The 18908-nt window shown below is 43.2% G+C and overlaps 1 protein-coding gene across 5 annotated transcripts in view; it reads right to left on the bottom strand.

The window, feature by feature from the left end:
• Window positions 1–18908, bottom strand: part of CACNA2D3 (calcium voltage-gated channel auxiliary subunit alpha2delta 3) — a 928576-nt gene that overhangs the window by 487474 nt on the left and 422194 nt on the right. For all 5 annotated transcript variants that reach the window (XR_643716.2, XR_643717.2, XM_003894282.2 and 2 more), the window contains 3 exons: window positions 12561–12692; window positions 2928–2988; window positions 2684–2834 (listed from right to left, as the gene is read on the bottom strand). Coding sequence is in view for 3 of the 5 variants with exons in the window: in XM_003894282.2 (XP_003894331.1) it covers window positions 2684–2834; window positions 2928–2988; window positions 12561–12692 (344 nt within the window). In the remaining 2 variants the exon portion in view is untranslated. The remainder of the gene's footprint in view (window positions 1–2683; window positions 2835–2927; window positions 2989–12560; window positions 12693–18908) is intronic.

Consider the following 18908-nt stretch of genomic DNA (forward strand, 5'->3'; position numbering starts at 1 on the left):
TAGTTAGCTCTTCTTATTATGTGAATTTCTGATTCTTCTGTAATGAGTAATTAAAGATTAATAAGAAAGATAGTCTCAAATTAGCTGCTTCTTATCTGTAAATGCTTCAGGATGTGTGGGGATCAAGCCACATTTGCATTCTCACCACTAGGCTGGCAACTATAGTAACTTGGCAGCAAACCCAAAGTTCTAACTATCTGAAAGTTGTCTTCCAAAGAACTATGCCTCAAGGCCACATAATTTCATGATAAGATGGCTGAGTGGATCAACTACATCCTCTTCACTTCTGCTCAGAAAACAGTGCAAGGTGAAGCCGGACCATGTCTGAGTCTTTACCATGCCACCTTTTCTGGCTGTGTAACTCAATGCGGCTTCATGCCTCTGTCTCCATGCTACATGGCACAGGGCTGGGGTGAGGGTTCAATGAGATAATCCACACAGGACACTTAGCAACTGACTTGTACACAGTGAGCACTCTATGGGAGGCAGTTGTGGTGATTATTCATTCAACAAATATTTAAACTCCTGCTATTTGCCAAGTACTGCCTAGGTGCTGGGGATACACGCATGAATGAACAGGACTAACCCCTGCTCCCAAGGTATTTAGTGTTCTCTTTCTTTTCCCTTTCGTCTTTAGGATTTCTTAAAATCAGAAACTTTTGTTCTGAGAGTCTGATCAGAAGAGGCCTGTATAGACAGGTTACTAGTTCAGGCAATCCCCTCGGCCATCTTCATGTCACTTAGAGGCCCAGGCCCTCTGCCTGGAGAACACAAGTGGGTGTCATGCCCATGCAGAAGGCAGCCCAGTCATAAGCCTCCATTGACAATATACTCTCCTCAGGGGTTTAGGGGAGCCATGCAGACCACAGTAAGCATTCTCAGAGCACCCTCTTCTTTTGTATCCCACCACTGGCTGAGGAGCCCTGTGCACCAGCTTGACTCTGGTGCATCAACTCAGATGATCCCAGCAGCAACCCTGTGGGCAAGGTGAGTACACCCACTTCACAGTTGAGAGGGCTGATGTCCAGACTAAAGTAATTAGCCCCAAGACACACAGCATATGTGTGTGAATGCGATTCAAAACAGCCCAACTCCAAAACCCTGGCTCCGCCCCCGTCACCATGCTGCCTCCACTGCCCATAGCAACTACTCCACCTCCCAAATAGATGCGATGTGTGTTATTTTCATGCAAAAGAACAAGTGTCCGCCACACACACGCACTTGGCTAAGTGCTCAAGGACTCAGAAATCAGGCTCACTGTGATGAGCCTTTGGAAAGAGAGCAGGAGGAACGTAAGGGGCATGATGAAAATCATACCAAATAATCAGTGGGAAGAAGAAAAAGAACTGGAGAATGTAAACTAAAAATAAAATTCTAAGACCACCACCCACCCATGTGAATGGACTTCCTCCTCTACATAGGAGACAGGGGCTCTTTTAAAATTTAATCTGAGAGACTGTTTCAGGCCGTGATGGGAAACAGGGGGCGAACATGCCTCCTTACACCTCTCTGGCATGAACATCAATACGGACTTTAAGTCCAATAAGAAACATTTTACAACCTATTCTCTCCGAAGCCTAGGACATGACGGCTTCCTCTGCAAATAAGAACTTGGGCATCCACTAACCTTTATCTTAACCCAGACATTCCTTTCTATTCACCTCAGCTCTTTACAGAAACTCAACCAATTGTCAACCAGAAAATTTTAAAATCTGCCTATAAGCTGGAAGCCCCTGCTTTGAGTTGTCCTGCCTTTCTGGACCAAACCAATGTTCGACTGAAGGCTCATGTCTCCCTAAAATGTAGAAAACCAAGCTGCACTGGTGAACCAAGCTGAACAGGTGCCCAACCACCTTGGGCGCATGTTAGGACCTCCTGAGGGCTGTGTCAACAGGCCATGGTCACTCATATTTGGCTCAGAATAAATCTCTTCAAATATTTTGCAGAGTTTGACTCTTTTCATTGACAAGATAGAGACCTGAATAAGTGGTCATTTCCAGGCTACACGACTGCCCTGTCTCAGGCTTGGTTCCCTCATCTGCCACTTGTCAGCTTTGTGACCTCGACAAGTTACTGACACTCTTCTAATCTCAGCACCTTCATTTGAGAATGTGCCCAAACCACCCCCTGCCTCCTAGAGTTGCTGTGAAAAACCAAGATAATAAAAATACGAAGAGTAAGGCATTTATTAAAAGCAGGCATTTAATAAATGCTGCCTTTTTTTCCAGAAGTTGAAATAAAGTGTTCTATGAGCCATAAACCACTCTCCATATTTTAGTTGCTTCATTGCCATTGTTATTATTATTAATTATTATCATCATCAATATCAGGCTAACCTAGCTGGAAGTTAATTTCCATGTGAGAAATTCTAGTGGTTTGGTGAAAATCTTGCTAAGTCTATTTTCCAAGAATCTGAAAATGTCAGCTCCCCAGGAATACATCTGGTGTGCCATTCTCTCAGATGGTGTGGCTATGTGGTAGGTTAAGACAGGCAACGTGTTCAACTGCATTTCCAAAAGCCCTTCCACTGTCCATGACTCTGTGAACTTTCATGAGACTAAACAGGTCTCACATTCTGGCATCTAGGTGCTCTGGATCTAACAGTCAGAGCAATGTTAACCAGTCACTGCCAAAAGATCAAATGAACCCAAGTGCAAAGAAGGCACAAAACAGCTGCACTCACAGCAATTATGTTGAAGAAGTCATCATCCCCAAGTGTATCCAAAATGGATGAGACTGTTTGCTTCGCGATAGTCAGGCGGAGTCCTTTCATGCTGCCACTGACGTCAACTAAAATGACCACGTCTTTCGGAGAAGTTGCTGCCTGGATGTACCTAGGTCAAGGGAAAAATTAAGTAAAAATGAATCCTGACTTCTCTTCAAGGTATCTCTTTGAGAAATAACGAAGAGGTCTGACCACTGCCTACCATTTTCGGTTCCTGCAGTCAAAGGCAATGACTCCATTCTCATCTGGTTCCCATTTAATCCCTAGAAGAAAAATGGGGTTATGAGAAACCCAGAAACTTCAAATATTTATTCATAGCATTTCAAGGCTGCTCTACTTTGCTGATTGAATGGACAGGGTGAAAAATCACATGCAAAGACCAACTCCGGGGCTCATCACATGCTCCATCGCCAAATCCAGGCAGGAGCTTTCGGATCATAACCCTATAGCAAACACAGCGCTAGCTCAGCTGCTCCAAAGGCCTGCAGAGAGTGGAGATGTTTTTAGGACTGTGCTGTCCATCCAGAGAGTATGCGACTCCAGCTCCTTCCCTTGGCTAGGGATCAAGGTAGCGAAGGTCATTTCTTACTGTCCAGAAAGTTGTTGGACCTGGGGGGATCATCCATAGATCTCTGGGCAGAGTCTGGCCCCATCCCTGGACCAGGTGATGTAATGTCTATAGCAGGGGGGTTGAAAGCATAGATACAATGTTTCCAACTAAGGATATACACAGGTCTGTTGCATCCTCACTCCTGTTTTTAAAATCAGAAATTTTGGCCTGGCTTTCCACAATGAAATGAAATAAAATGGCTCTCATTATGCTGCATAATAAAGTTTGAATTTCAGCTCCTGAAGCCTGGGGAGTTTTCCCCATGTGTAAAATCAGATCCAACATCCTTAGTCTTGTGGTTTGCAGCCTAGTCAGGATATATCCCACTTAGCTTTTAAGAATAAAATATCATTTGAAAAGAAAGGCATTGGCTGCTTAAAAATAAGACAGAAAATCACTGTTTTCAACCACCAGTTCTGCTCAGGGATGGAGGATTTGCAACAGAGACTTTGGAGATAGGAAAATAAAAACAGAGATATCATTTTCACAGGAGAGAATCCTGACTCAGCTGGTGGCATTAAGATTCTTTTTTCCGATTAACAATGGCCAGCTTTCTAAAGGACCACACTGGGCTAATAATAGGCATCTGCTGAAGATAACATCCCCAAATTATCACACAGATAACCTTGAGACAGTAGTCTGTAATCCAAAGAGATATTGGGTTCTGTCCTTCTTGTACCTACATTTCCCATTGCACATGTGTCTAATTTAAAAACACTCCCCATAAGAAATCAGAAAACAGAAGTGTAAGAAGCTACTGCCAAATTGGAGGTCATTAGGTAATAAAGATAAAATGCAACTAACATGATGTTGTACACTAAGGGACATGAATGCAATTAATTAAAAAAAAAATCTGACACACTGCTTTGTATAAAGCCAGGTACCATTAGGATGGCACAGTCTTGATAAACAGTGAAGTTATATGCCTGGTGAGGCTAGGCAATGCTCCAATTTATAATTCCACAAATAACTGGTTTGAATGTGATATAAAGAGAAATTTTTATTTTTTGTTTTTTAAATGTGTTGACCCATGGGAGGTGTTCAGTGGACGTTTCTTGAACTGAACTGCGGAGAGTGACCTGAGACCACGGTCATCCCTGCCGATACTCTGATCGTCCACCAACATTTTCCGGCTCTGGCATCCTTCCCCAGATTACAGCCCTATCACTGTGTGCTCCACGGGGAGCAGAAAGTATTTTATTATCTTTGACTGCCCCAACACTTAGGCCGAAACCATTTCCTTGCATATGGGCTTGTTTCTCATTCCAGGCACGCTGAAGCTTGGTGCTTCCCCCTGCCCCCAGGATGGAGTTTCACTCTGTTGGCTGGAGGGCAGTGGTGTGATCTTGGCTCACTGCATCCTCAGCCTCACCAGTTCAAGTGACTCTCCTGCCTTAGCCTCCTGAGTAGCTGCGATTACAGGCACCCATCACCACACTTGGCTATTTTTAATTTTTTTAAATTTTTAGTAGAGATGGGGTTTCACCATGTTGCCCAGGCTGATCTCAAACTTTTGGGCTCACCTCAGCCTCTCAAAGTGCTAAAATTACAGGCGCAAGCCACCACGCTCAGCCACTCGGTGCTTTTTGAAAAGCTGACATGAAATTAGTCTGCTGGGAAAACCAACAAAGAATACAATTCCAGTATGAAAGTGGATCGGACGGGACAACCTCAGAGCATCTTGTCTACTAATCACAATTTTCATCCAACTGGCAAGCCCTCTGCCAGTCAGTGGACATACAGCAGTGATGGAGAAAGAGGGACTTGGCTCCTGCCTGCCCTCAGGAAGCCTCATAGCTAGTAAGGAAGCAGACACTGGATGAGAAGTCGCAGGTATTGGAGATGTCATAGAGGAGAAATACCTGATGCATGTTAGTAGATAAAGGCGACCCTAATCCCTAACGTCACAAAGACATCTTCAAGCTGAGCGTGAGAATGATGATGCACTGCTGTGCTTGGGCTGCTGTAACAAATTACCTTTGTCCCTTGGTGGCCATGGGGCATTTGCTCCAGAACCCCCACCCTCGGTCTGTGGATGCTCATGTCCCTGATACAAAGTGGTATAATATTTGCATATAACCTATGTGCATCTTCCCATATACTTTAAATCATCTCTAGATTTCTTACAACACCTAACACACATCAACAGTTGTTATACTGTATTGCTTTTATTTGTATTATTTTTTATTGTTGTAATTTTTTTCTTGAATATTTTCCATTCACGGTTGATTGAATCCATAGATGCAGAATCCACGGGTATGGAGGACCAAATGAACTACAAAGTAAGTGGCAGAATAGAAAGGTATTCTCTCATAGTTTTGGAGGCTAGAAGTTCAAACTCAAGGTGTCAGCAGAGCCAAGCTCCATCTAAAAGTTCTAAGGGACACTCTTTGCTAGCCTCTTCCTAGCTTCTGGTAGCTCCCGGTAATGCCTGGTGTTTGTCAATTTAGAGCTGTGTCACTCCAACCTCTGCCTCCATCTTCCCATGGCTGCCTTCCCTCTGTGTCTGTGTATCCTCTCTTTCTTATGTAAGGGCATCCATCCTATTAGATTTAGGGTCACCCTAAACCAGTATAAGAACCTCATCTCAACTTACCTACTTACATCTGCAAAGGCCCTATAGCCAAGTAAGGTCACATTCTCAGGCTCCTGGTGGACATGAATTTTGAGAGGACACTATTGAACCCACTATATATGGGTAGGATTTGTTAAACAAAAGCAGGGGTTAAACAAAAGCAGGTGACAAGGTAGAGAAGAACATCCCAGGCAGAGAGAACAATGTGTGCAAAGGCCCTGAGGCTGAGAAGACATGTCCTGTTCAAGGAATTGAAGGAAGGTTGGTTTGGCCATGTGTAGGAGATGTCCCCGCCAGAGGCAAGGAGCCTGGGTGGCAGCAGGAACGGTAAGTTCTGCGCCCTTTGTGCTCAGGATATGAGATACGCATTGGGCAGAGATGAAGACAGTACCTCAAGGCAGTTCCAGGCATAGCTGCCCTGCAGGTAACAATGAACATCATACTTTGACTCAGAGTTAGGGCTGAATGAGTCTGTGGCAGGGGAGCAGGGTGTCATTTTGCCCAAATCCGACATTTGGGCCAAAATCTTCAGATTTTCCTGAGATGTCCTGTTAGGACTAACATGGGCTCTCCCAATTCTCAAGCCATCGTTCTCTTCCTTGCAAAAGCATTTCCATAGTGTGTTTTGTGAGGAGTTCTACAGGATGCTAACAAGCGTTCAGTGAATCAAAGCAAAACTGGTTTCTACATGATGTAAGGAACAGCTAAGGGCCTTTAACCTGCTCAAGTGCATCTTGAATGTCTATGACAGAGACCCCAGTGGTAGCATTTACCAAGATGATTTAACTATGGAGTCCTTCCTCCTCCAAAAATCTCACAGGAAAATGTTTTAAAAAATGAACTTGAGAAAACCCTGCCCCAGGTGGCACTGTCTCCCCTAGGATGTATCACCTTTTTAGTATGTCATTGTTGGTCCACACAGATATTTTGAAAATAGTCAGGTAACTTCTAAACTCAGAGGAATAACAGTTGGCTCATCTTAAATCTGTGAGATCCAAGGAATTATCACTTAAGCAAGAAGCACCCCCACGAGCCACATCATTTCGCGAAGTGCCAGTATGCCTTCTGGAATCCCGCTCAGGTAGGATGGGGTGTGAAACCCGAGACAAGAGGAATGCTGCAGTTCGGGGGCAGAGGAGACTGCCACTCCGCCTGCTCCAGAAGGGCTTTCTCAGCTTCATCGTCAGCATCAGTGATTGCCAGCCAGTCTTCCTCAGCTTTCAGAGGACAAGGTCCTCAGCATGTACACAAATCCCTATGTGAAACTGAAAATAATGTCAAAATCTCTGCTACAGATTCAAACGCTCAAATTTGAGTGAATTTGAATCATTGTGCAACACTGCTATATCCCACGGTTTCTCTCCCACAGGCATTACAAACTAACACTGGAGGAAAATTCATTTCATTTAAGACAACCTATGACTTCCTGTTCTCTTTTAGCTTGTGAAAATAAACAGTAGGGCCAAGAGAACAGAGACTAATACAAGACTGAAGGTCAAGCCGCATGTTCCCAACGTAATTCTGTGTGGCAGTGAGGTTTGAGACTGTGTAATGGAACTATTAAGGACTACAACAAATAGCACAATAAAAATCTGAATATCTTTTTGCCCTGTCATTTTATTTCTGCTCCATGTTCTCCTTTTCTCTCCACTTCAAGAAAAGGCATCTTCATCCATTGCTTCCCTTGTCTTTAAAGCACAGTGTTTTCCATAAAACATCAGTGGCACTGCCAACGACATTCAAACCATCTCCAGCTGGGATTACACCTGTAATCCCAGCACTCTGGGAGGCTGAGGTGGGTGGATCACGAGGTGAGGAGTTCAAGACTAGCCTGGCCAAGATGGTGAAGTCACATCTCTACTAAAACCACAAAAATTAGCCAGGTGTGCTGGCAGGCGCCTGTAATCCCAGCTGCTTGGCAGGCTGAGGCAGGAGAATTGCTTGAACTTGGGCAGCAGAGGTTGCAGTGAGCCAAGATTGTGCCACTGCACTCCAGCCTGGGTGACAGAGTAAGACTCCTTCTCGAAAAAACAAAAAAACAAAAACAAACAAACAAACAAAAAAACTATCTCCACCTGAACAGATACTGCCTATCTTACTGAAACATGGCATTTGTCTTCCCTATTTGAAAGCAAAAAGTCCAGAAAGATGTGGAAAGAAGGAAAATCAAGAGGTGGAAGATATTGGTTTATCCCTAAGTTCTGCCCAATTCCTTCCTCAAAAAAATATTTAGTACTTGGCCCATAATTTAAAGTTGAAACACATACCTTCCAGTTAACTTTAGATCTAAAATATCTGGTCAAAAATACATGCTGGCTTCTAATGTGAGTCAAGCTGCAGTCAAATTTGGCTTTAAAATGTCTTCTGAGAAGCTGCCTATGCATTTCTCTAAAAAGAGCTCCTTTATTCAACCAGATGCCATGTCTCTTGAGAGATTACGCACCATAAAAATGAGGAAGTAGCAAGACAATTACTATGAAAATTGTAAATTATGGTACTCTATGATCATCTTTATTGGGGCAGTCCTGTTGAGCTAGCCAAGGAAGAGAACCCTAATATCAATCACACTCTCCCCATTGCTAAACCTGAGCCTGGTGAGGAAGGCATCCAAGGGAAGAAACAAAAAGTAATGCTGTGCACAGAACCTAAACTTGATACTGGCAAACAGCATGGATGAGTCCAAACTTAAGGAGAGCTCTTTACTTAGCTGTCCAGCTCCCTCATCGTGGCTGTAGCTACGAACCAGCTTTCACCTTCCTATGGCAGCCAAATCATGGTGCGAAGATAAGACAATCACTGCCCTTTGTAATTACCAAGCCTTCTACAGGAATAAACTGCCCTGTGTATGGCTATAGAAAGGTGACAGTCTGATGTTGGGGAAGGGACTGGGGCTTCTTATAATCGTGCATGAACCTAATTGATGTCCTGTGTTTGATTAGACAGTGACCTGTCTGTGATGTATAGACACAGTTTTCTTTATGTAGGTAAGAGTACATGGGTAGGTACTGTCAGCCAGCCATATCATTTTAAATAAAGCCAAGAACTGGCCAGAACAGGAAGAACAGATCAGTTACTGGTGGCCTCAGCCAATAACCAGGTAGAAAACGGGTCCCACAGAGGGCTGAAAAAGATGAACTGGTCAAGGCTCACAGGAAAAGGGATGACTGTACAGCCCTTTGATTCTCTGCCTCCTGGGAGATGGGGAGCCTGGAGAACACTACTCACTGGATGAGATGGTCATAAAGCTTCAGGAAGAAATAGCCAACAGATGGGCATGTCCAGTGTCCAGGACATGGTGGTAGTGGGGTGGAAAGGGCAGGTACTAGGAAGACTTGGAGGAGAGGGATCAATGAGAACATAAAGGGACTATGGCTCTGTACCGCATTTATGCCAGTTCCTTGCTGAGTCATCAAGTCTCTACCAGACTGCAGCTGGGGACCAGCTCCCCAAAGAGGCAATAGCTCTATTCTGTCTGAAAAGACAGGGCAGCTGCCACTGGTGTGATGGGAGACAACAGATCTGGTGGAGTTTGATCTAACAGGTGATTCATTCATTCAACAAACACATATTGAGCACCCACTATGTGTTATTCTTGCTGCTGGTGACAGAGTAATGGACAAAACAAATGACTCTGTCCTCTTAGGGGCAAATATTCTAGTAGAGGAGATAGGGATTGAAAGCCTGATGGTTCAAGATTTCAGGGTAGAGTTCCCATTTTATAAAGAAGAACTATAGAGCCTAACGAAGTTCTGTTCAGTAAGACCTTTTCGAAATATAAGCCTTGAGAGTTAAGGCTGGTCCCTTGGAAACTGGGTATCAGACTCAAAAGTCTCTTCCTACAGCATTATGTTATTCAACATGGTGACTACCAACCATGTGTGGCTATTTAATTATTTTATTTTTAAATAACATTTAAATTTCAGTTCCTCAGCCTCACTAGGCACACTTCAAGTGCTCACTACCCCTGTGTGGCCAGTGACATTAGTGATATTAGATAGGATATAGAACATTTCCACCACCTCATAAAGTCCTTTTGAGAGACACAAGAGAGTTACCACATGCCCTTAGGACACACATTGAATTGGTGAAGGCCTATGTGTGAAGCTATGCAGAAATGGACATCATCACCACACCAAGGCCTTCAGGCTAACGCTTATCAAAATTCTCCTTCTCAGGACTTTCCTCTCATCCCAGGAGTTGGAGTTGGTGATCCTTCTCAGTGATCACCCAGCCTCTTCTATTTCCCTTAGCTTAGCATGAAACACACTGTACCATGATGATCTGTTTGCCTGTCTACCTCCCTGTGGTGGTCACTGATGCCCCCTTCTTTGGGGACTCCAGTCTAGGCAAAGCCACAATAATCCTGACTAGTCCCCAGGGTTTTAGATGGCTGACCTTACCCACCGGTCTTCAGGCATCAGTGGTGGGTGGGCATGCGACTCAGAGCAGGCTAATTCTTGGACTTTCATCCAAGCTTCTGGGGCATATGCCCTCTGCTCCCCTGGAACACCCACTGAGAAATCCTGCCAGGCCTGTTCCCCATTATGAGGAGATCACCTGCCAGTGAGACAAGGTTAGAATGGAAGAAGACAGAAATGAGAGCTGAAAGGAAGGATTCAAATTCCAAATGACTTTGCTCCAGTCTCTCATTGCTGAGTACTGAAATCCAGCTGTCGCCCAAATGGCACACTCCCTAGATTTCAAATTACATGAGCCAGTAAGTGTGCTTCTTGCTGGAGGTAGTTGGAATTGTGTTTCTGTCACTTGCAACCAAAATCCACGACAAACGCATGTCCCCACAAGAGGGAGCTGGATGAGGGCAGAGACATCTTCTGTCTAGTTCATGATTTTATCCTCAGGGCCTCATACAGGGTCTGGTACAAAGCCAGAACTCAGTAAGACTGAAGAAAGACTCCCTCTGCTTAAGAACAGGCACACTTACCACTGACTCACACCACTCTAACAATGGAAAGAAGCATCCTGAAAAGAAAAACATCCTGGCAAAATGCTCATGATCACTCTCTGAGTCATATGTCCAGGAGGCAAGAGGCATGCTCTGTGTTTAGAACCAAGCACAGAGTTGAGTGGCCACATGACATTTATCAAGGCATTGAAACACCTTGGTAGACTGCGGCCCATGTCTTCACTAACATAGAAATTATGCAGGCATTTTACAGAGCCACATCCTGCCCAAAATGTCCTAAAAGAACAGTAAGCATGGCTGAACCAATTGTTCTGACTGATAAAAACCTTGTATGTAAATTAATCTCCCCTATTACACAAACCTTTTATGAGGATTCCCTTTATTTTCAAACGTCCTAGTGACCACAGATTAAGGACTCCCTGTTGACGGAGACAACAGGTGATTTGTGGTTTCTACTTATCTGTCTTGCCCTCTTCACAATGCCACATAGTGAGAGGGGTGGACATCCAGGGGCTTCCCAAGCAGAGCAACCTCTCTGCCAGGCTCTGATTTCAGCAATATCTGCATCAGATTTGCTCTCTGTTGAGTGTATCAAGGCAGATTGCAATTTGGTGGCACTGGAACTTTAATCGCCCACTGTTTATTATGGCGTTATCTTTAATAGGATGCTTATTGTTTACATTTCTGTGAGCTCTGGGAGGAAGCACACGTGCTATGCTGAACATGACTCTTGGGAAATGTTCTGTAATCCGGTGAAGCAGAGACCCAGCAGGCAATTCTCGGGGGACAGATGCTGTGCACGGGGCAAACAACTCCACAAGGCGGAGGCCGGCAGTCTCTGTGCCTCAAAGTGGGAAGCCATCAGGTGCCTAGTCTTACTTAATGAAAACATAAAAGGCTTCACTTAATTGCTCCAAGATTATGCAGGGTGGTTTTTTTCCCCCTTCTTTTAGGTTGAGCTTGTTAATTTCTGCAGCTGTGATGTTGGCACAATTGCAGCCCCGAGTCCTGTTTTCACAACTTGTAAGCAAAATTAAAACTTCCCTTTTTAATTAGAATTCAAACCAAGCCAGAATTAAAATCCTATCACAAAGCAGAGGCCTGAGAAGGCTCCAGAAGGAACACCTGTTCCAAAGGCATGAGGGACAGCCTCTGAGATACGCACCACTGGGGGTGCCTGGGGTGCTGGGGCTGCTGCGGGCGCCCTCTGCGGAGGGTTGTTGCCATCAGCGATGCGTGGGCCATTTCAACATCTTCCTGCAAGGGGAGTCGGCTCTGGGGTGGACAAATCCCGTTCAAATTCTCTATTTCTTATGCCTGTTAGTGAGAATTCAATTGCCCAAGTATGAATTGCTCTTTTCCCCCAATAATAATAATTACAGCAGTAATAGCAGGTATTAGTAATAAGGCCAAACTCTTGTTCAGAAGTATTAAATAAGGTACATTTCACACCACAGTTCTTCACATGTGGTGACAGCTCTGTGAATTATTCTACTGAGAAAGGTACAGACCCAGAGAGTTCTGTGATCACGTCCTATGTGTGTGCATGCCCATGTGGATGCCACCTTGCCACTCCCGTCCTGCACCCTGACAACAGGTTTGCACTTCATCTTTCATTTTCTTCTAAGAGAAGGCAGAAAAGTTTTAACCTCAAACCCTAAAGAAAAATATCTCATTACCAGTTATCATTAATCTGAGTCATAATTGTCAATGCAGGGATACTCACCCGGATACTGCCTAAAAAAGCCCTTTGCACTTCCGAAGTACTGCCATATGAGAGACGGGTCACGGTCAAAGTTATCTACAAAAACTTTGTTTAGGGATTCAGACCAATAAACCCCATTGACAATTGCAGGGTCTGTAAAAAAGAAAGAGAAAGAGAGGGGTGTGTTAGAAAACAAAGTGAAATAAAATTCCTTTTATTTCCCACACCGCTTGGCAGATATTGGCACGAGGTACTCCATCTTGCAGGAGGCTATGAAGAAAGTTATAGCCTCAAAAACATTTAGCTCCTGGGGATTCCAGATGCTGGGGATTCCCCTCCTGCCTGAGCTCTCCTAGTCTCCCAGGAGCCTCTAACTATGATTCCTTACTTAAAAGACACTTCCTTTTATTTGTACCTTTCAGTGTCACATATCCCATAGAGAAAATCACATAATCCTCTTTAAGAAAGCAGAGAGAGACCTTATTAGTATTATTTTCCTGCTTTTCCCCCTACTGAGCCAGAACTCGGTATTAAAAATAGGAAAACTGTATTTTCTCTCACTGTAATCACCTCAGCCACCAACATAGCCCTATTCTATTTCTCTTTGCCCTGACTTAGAAGTTTGCTTTTTTTAAAAAAATAAATAAATTGAAATTACATAACTAAATCTCTCTAATTCTGCTATTCAGCAGAATGTGAGCTCTGTGAAAGCACAGACTACCTCTTGTGGTCTTTTGCTGTACCCTTTGACCAGCACATGGCAGAAGCTCCAAAACTCTTGTAGAGGAATAGAGGGAAGGATGGATGGATGGTGATATGATTTGGCTATGTCCCCACCCAAATCTCATCTTAAATTGTAGCTCCCATAATTCCTGGTGGGAGATAATTGAATCATTAGGGTGAGGCAGGTCTTTCTTGTGCTGTTCTCATGATAGTGAATAAGTCTCACAAGATCTGAGACTTTTTTTGAAGGAATTTTATAAAGAGGTACTCCCCTACATATGCTCTCTTGCCTGTTGCCATGTAAGATGTGCCTTTGCTCCTCCTTTGCCTTCTGCCATGATTGTGAGGCCTCCCCAACCATGTGGAACTGTGAGTCAATTAAACCTCTTTCCTTTATAAATTATCAAGTCTTAGGTACGTCTTTATTACCAGCATGGGAACAGGCTAATACAGAAGGACAACACAAAGATTGTTCTCCAGATACCAGGCAATCATTTACTCTTTTGCCATGGAATCCCATGAGCAAATCTCTTTTCCTCACCTACAGTAGCCCAAAGATAACTCCTTGCCTTCAGTTCAGAGATTTTAAAAAATAACCGTGAATTCCTATTCAACACAATATTGGAAGTCCTGGCCAGGGCAATCAGGCAAGAGAAAGGAATAAAGGGCATTCGAATAGGAATAAAGGAAGTCAAATTATCCCTGTTTACAGAAGACATGATCCTATACCTAGAAAACCCCATAGTCCCAGCCCAAAAGCTTCTTAAGCTCATAAACAACTTCAGCAAAGTCTCAGGATACAAAATCAATGTGCAAAATATCACTAGTATTCCTATACACCAACAACAGTGAAGCTGAAAGCCAAATCATGAATGAATTCCCATTCACAATTGCCACAAAAAGAAAAAAGTACCTAGAAATATAGCTAACTAGGGAGGTGAAAGATCTCTATAAAGAGAACTTCAAACCACTGCTCCAAGCAATCAGAGATGACAGAAACAAATGGAAGATGTTGCATGCTCATGGATAAGAAGAATCAATATTGTTAAAATGGTCATATTGCCCAAAGCAATTCATAGATTCAATGCTATTCCTAATAAACTACTGTTGAGATTCTTCACAGAACCAGAAAAAACTATTTTAAAATTCACATGGAACTAAAAAAGAGCCTGAATAGCCAAGGCAACCCTAAGCAAAATGAACAAAGCTGGAGGCATCACAGTACCTGTCTTCAAACTATATTACAGGGCTACAGTAACCAAAACAGCATGGTACTGGTATGAGAACAGACACATAGACCAACGGTACCAAATAGAGAGCAAAGAAATAAGACTGCATGCCTACAACTATCTTATCTTTGACAAACCTGACAAAAACAAGCAATGGGGAAAGAATTCCCTATTCAATAAATGATGCTAGAATATCTGGCTAGCCACATGCAGGATATTAAAACTGGACCTCTTCCTTATACTGTATACAAAAATTAACACAAGATGGTTTAAAGACATAAATGTAAAACCCAAAACTATAAAAACACTGGAATACAACCTAAACAATACCATTCAGGACATAGGCACAGGCAAATATTTCATGATGAAGACACCAAAAGCAATTGCAACAAAAGCAAAAATTGACAAATGGGATCTAATTAAACCAGAGAGCTTCCACATAGCAAAAGAAACTATCAACAGAGTAAATAGACAACCTACAGAATAGGAGAAAATTTTTGCAAATTATGCATCTGGCAAAGGTCTAATATCTAGCATCTATAAGGAACTTAAACAAATTTGCAAGAAAAACAACCCCATTAAAAAGTGGACAAAGGACATGAACAGACATTTCTCAAAAGATGGCATACATGCAGCCAACAATCATATTTTAAAAAGCTCAACATCACTGATCATTAGAGAAATGCAAATCAAAACCACAGTGAGATACCATCTCATACCAGTCAGAATGGCTGTTATTAAAAACTCAAAAAGTAACAGATGCTGGTGAGGTTGTGTAGAAAAAGGAACACTTGTATACTGTTGGTGGGGGTGTAAATTAGTTCAACCATTGTGGAAGACAGTGTAGCAACTCCTCAAAGACCTAAAGACGGAAATACCATTACACTCAGCAATCCCATTACTGGGCATACACTCAAAGGAGTATAAATCAGTCTATTATAAAGATACACCCATGCATATGCTCAGTGCTGCACTATTCACAATAGTAAAGACATGGAATCAACCTAAATGTCCATCAATGATAGACTGGATAAAGAAAATGTGGTACATATATACCATGGAATACTATGCAGCCATAAAGAACAACGAGATCATGTCCTTTGCAGGGACATGGATGGAACTGCAAGCCATTATCCTTAGCAAACTAACACAGGAACAGAAAACCAAATACTGCATGTTTTCACTTATAAGTGGGAGCTAAATGATGAGAACACATGGACACAGAAAGGGGAACAACACACGCTGGGCCTTTCAGAGGGTGAAGGTTTGGAGGAGGGAGGGGATTAGGAAAAAAAAATAATATGTACTAGGCTTAATACCTACGTGATGAAATAATCTGTACAACAAACTCCCATGACACAAGTGTGTCTATATAACAAACCTGCACATGTACCCCTGAACTTAAAAGTTGAAGTCAGGCGTGGTGGCTCACACCTGTAATGCCAGCACTTTGGGAGGCTGAGGCAGGTGGATCATTTCAGGTCAGGAGTTCAAGGCCAGCCTGGCCAACATGGTGAAAGCCTATCTCTACTAAAAATAGAAAAACTAGCCAGGTGTGGCGGCAGGCGTCTGTAGTCCCAGCTATTCGGGAGGCTGAGACAGGAAAACAGCTTGAATCTGGGAGGCAGAGGTTGCAGTGAGCCAAGACTGCACCACTGCACTACAGCCTGGGCAACAGAGCAAGACTCCGTCTCAAAAAAATAAAATAAAATAAAAGTTGGAAAAAAAATAAGAGTGAAGACAAAGAAGGAGAATAAACAAGTATTTTCTGTACACTGGCTGAAGCCATATGGGTCACTGAGGATGCTCTGTGATGGTTCACTTTTTCTTTTTTAACCTCTGAAGACCCTGTTTCAAAATGATGCCACATTAAGCAACATTCCATTCTTAGAGGAGAAATAGTTGTCAAGTGTCAGGATGAAAAGTTTGAGAATGATTACATGAGTTATTAATGATGAGGAAGAGGAGGAGGAGGAGGAGAAACTTTCACTGAGTCCTTCCTGGGGTATAGGCATGGTGCTTACTTTATCTCCTATCCCCCCTCAGCAGCCCAGCCCTCCAAGGCAGGTTGGATCCCTTATTCTCCTCCACTCTCTAGCAGTGGAAACTACAGCACCAGGAAACAAGGTACTTTCCTAAAAACATCCAGCTACTAAGGGCCAAAGCCTCTGATCTGAGGTTTCCTTATTTGTAAAATGGCAAAATAATACCCACCCTATACATATGCACCATGGAATAATACATGGTCCCAAAAAAGAATGAGATTGTATACTTTGCAGTGACATGGATGGAGCCAGAGGTCATTATCCTGAGTGAATTAATGCAGGAACAGGAAACTAAACAGCCTATGTTCTCACTTATAAGTGGGAGATAAACATTGAGTACACATGGACACAAAGAAGGGAACAACAGACACTGGGGCCTACTTGAGGGTGGAGGGTGGGACGAGGGTGAGGATCAAAAAATTACCAATTGAGTACTATGCTTATTACCTGGGTGATAATCTGTACGCTAACTCCCTGTGACATGCAATTTACCCATATAACAAACCTGCACATGTACCTCCTGAACCTAAAATAAAAGACGGAAAGAAAAAAAAATACCCACCCTAGAGACCTGTTTAGAAAGTTAAACAAATCAACAGAAAACAGCTAATGGCCAGAGGCACTCACGCAGCCATCAATGGGGCTGTTCCCTTGGCCTAGAGCCCTGTACCCTCACCAGAGTTCCCTGCTGGACGCCTAGTCATGCAATCCCACTGTGACATCCTCATTCCAGAGATTCATCAATACCATACAGACAGGAAGGGTGAGGATGGATGAGGTTACTCCAGTCGTCAAGTTGCAGAGGAAACAATAAGCAACATGATGCTAGAAATGGTCATATAAGTCAGGTCCACTTACGAGGACACTCAGGAATGGCCCCAGCGCACCTCCCCTCCTCCACAGCTGCCTACCCCTTTCCAGCGGCAGCCCCAGGACATCCATCTGCACAGCTCTAGAGTCCACAAAATGGCACCAGGGCCAGTGGGCAGACACGATGTCCTGGCTTGTTGTGGCACCTCTGCCCTGCCTTATTCATTCAGATCACTGAGGTAACTGGGGTTCTGAATTCCATCTCAAGGGCAAATGCTGTAACTCTGGTAAACTGTAATAAACCCCATCATAGCCTGGGGGTGTGAAAATGACCCAATCAGTCTTTTACCACAAAGTAATCTTAGGAGGACTTTATCCTCACAATCCTGGAAAATGGAGCTCTTTCTTTTTCCTGTCTAAGCTTGATAACAATTACTGTGACTCACCCCTAGCGGCAAAACCCACTTAAATTAATCCACAAAGATGCAAATACAATAATGACACTGAAAAATCCATGGTTCTTGCCTCCATCAATGGCCTCAATTATGTCGGTGTCATAAAAACCTTCCACAAAAAGAAGCGAAAATTCCATTTCCTTAGCTCACTGTCTCAACATGTTAAGGAGTCAAACAGTTTCCAGTTAGACAATTATTTTTTCTTAAGTGTGGCAATTGGGATTTGCCCAGTTTTGACAATTCTTTTTTCTTAAGTGTAGTTTCTTTGGTGCCCAGACCTCCAGGTGGTCCTAGAAATCTAAGATTGCCCCCTGAGGAACTGTGAGCATCTTCAGAAATACAAAGCAAACTAAGGATGTTTCATTCACTTCATTTGGACACCAAATCTTGCTCTAAAATTATGCCTCTGCAAGAAGAGGGGGCTTCGATTTTTCCAAGGGCATGGTGAATAACTGGAAATAGAACCACTAAAAAATATAATCTACCTAAAATGGGGGCTGTGTTGTACACACCCATTTGATCAAATATTTGAAATAACACTTATCTTGGCTTGTAACATAATCACAGTATATCGATTTCACAAGCTTGCTTAGCAAGCAATGTTAAGAGAAGGGGAAATCTTAAATAGCTGTCTATTGTGACAGTCATTTAAAAGATAGGGAAAGAAAAAACAGAAAAAATAGACGGAGCCTTCATCTGAGTATTTAAGTTTAAAAAAAATATATAGACAAGTTAAATATGATTTTCCCAACATCACTGACAGAGAGTGGAAATGAAGTAACCCACGGGACAGTCAACGCTACCTATGCCCCACATATACCCAGGTCCCCTGGTCCTTCCACCGTCCCATGGGGAGCAGGCAAGTGTCATGCTGGGGTGTGGACCAGAGCTCAGCCTCATGTTCCCTCGATGGTGGCTGAGCTGATTTGTTTTCTTATGGTCACTTGTGAAAATGACAGCAACCTGTGGAGTAGCAGACGAACCATTTTCCTTGTTTGTGTTTTGTTTCAAATTCTGTTTAAAAGACCCCTTTGCTTCACTTAGGGTTCTTCAGGCATCACTTTTATCTGAGCCTCAACTTGTACCTCCACCTTTCATCTTTTTAGA

Source organism: Papio anubis, chromosome 2 (genome assembly GCF_008728515.1).
Source record: "Papio anubis isolate 15944 chromosome 2, Panubis1.0, whole genome shotgun sequence".
NCBI classification, from domain to species: domain Eukaryota; kingdom Metazoa; phylum Chordata; class Mammalia; order Primates; family Cercopithecidae; genus Papio; species Papio anubis.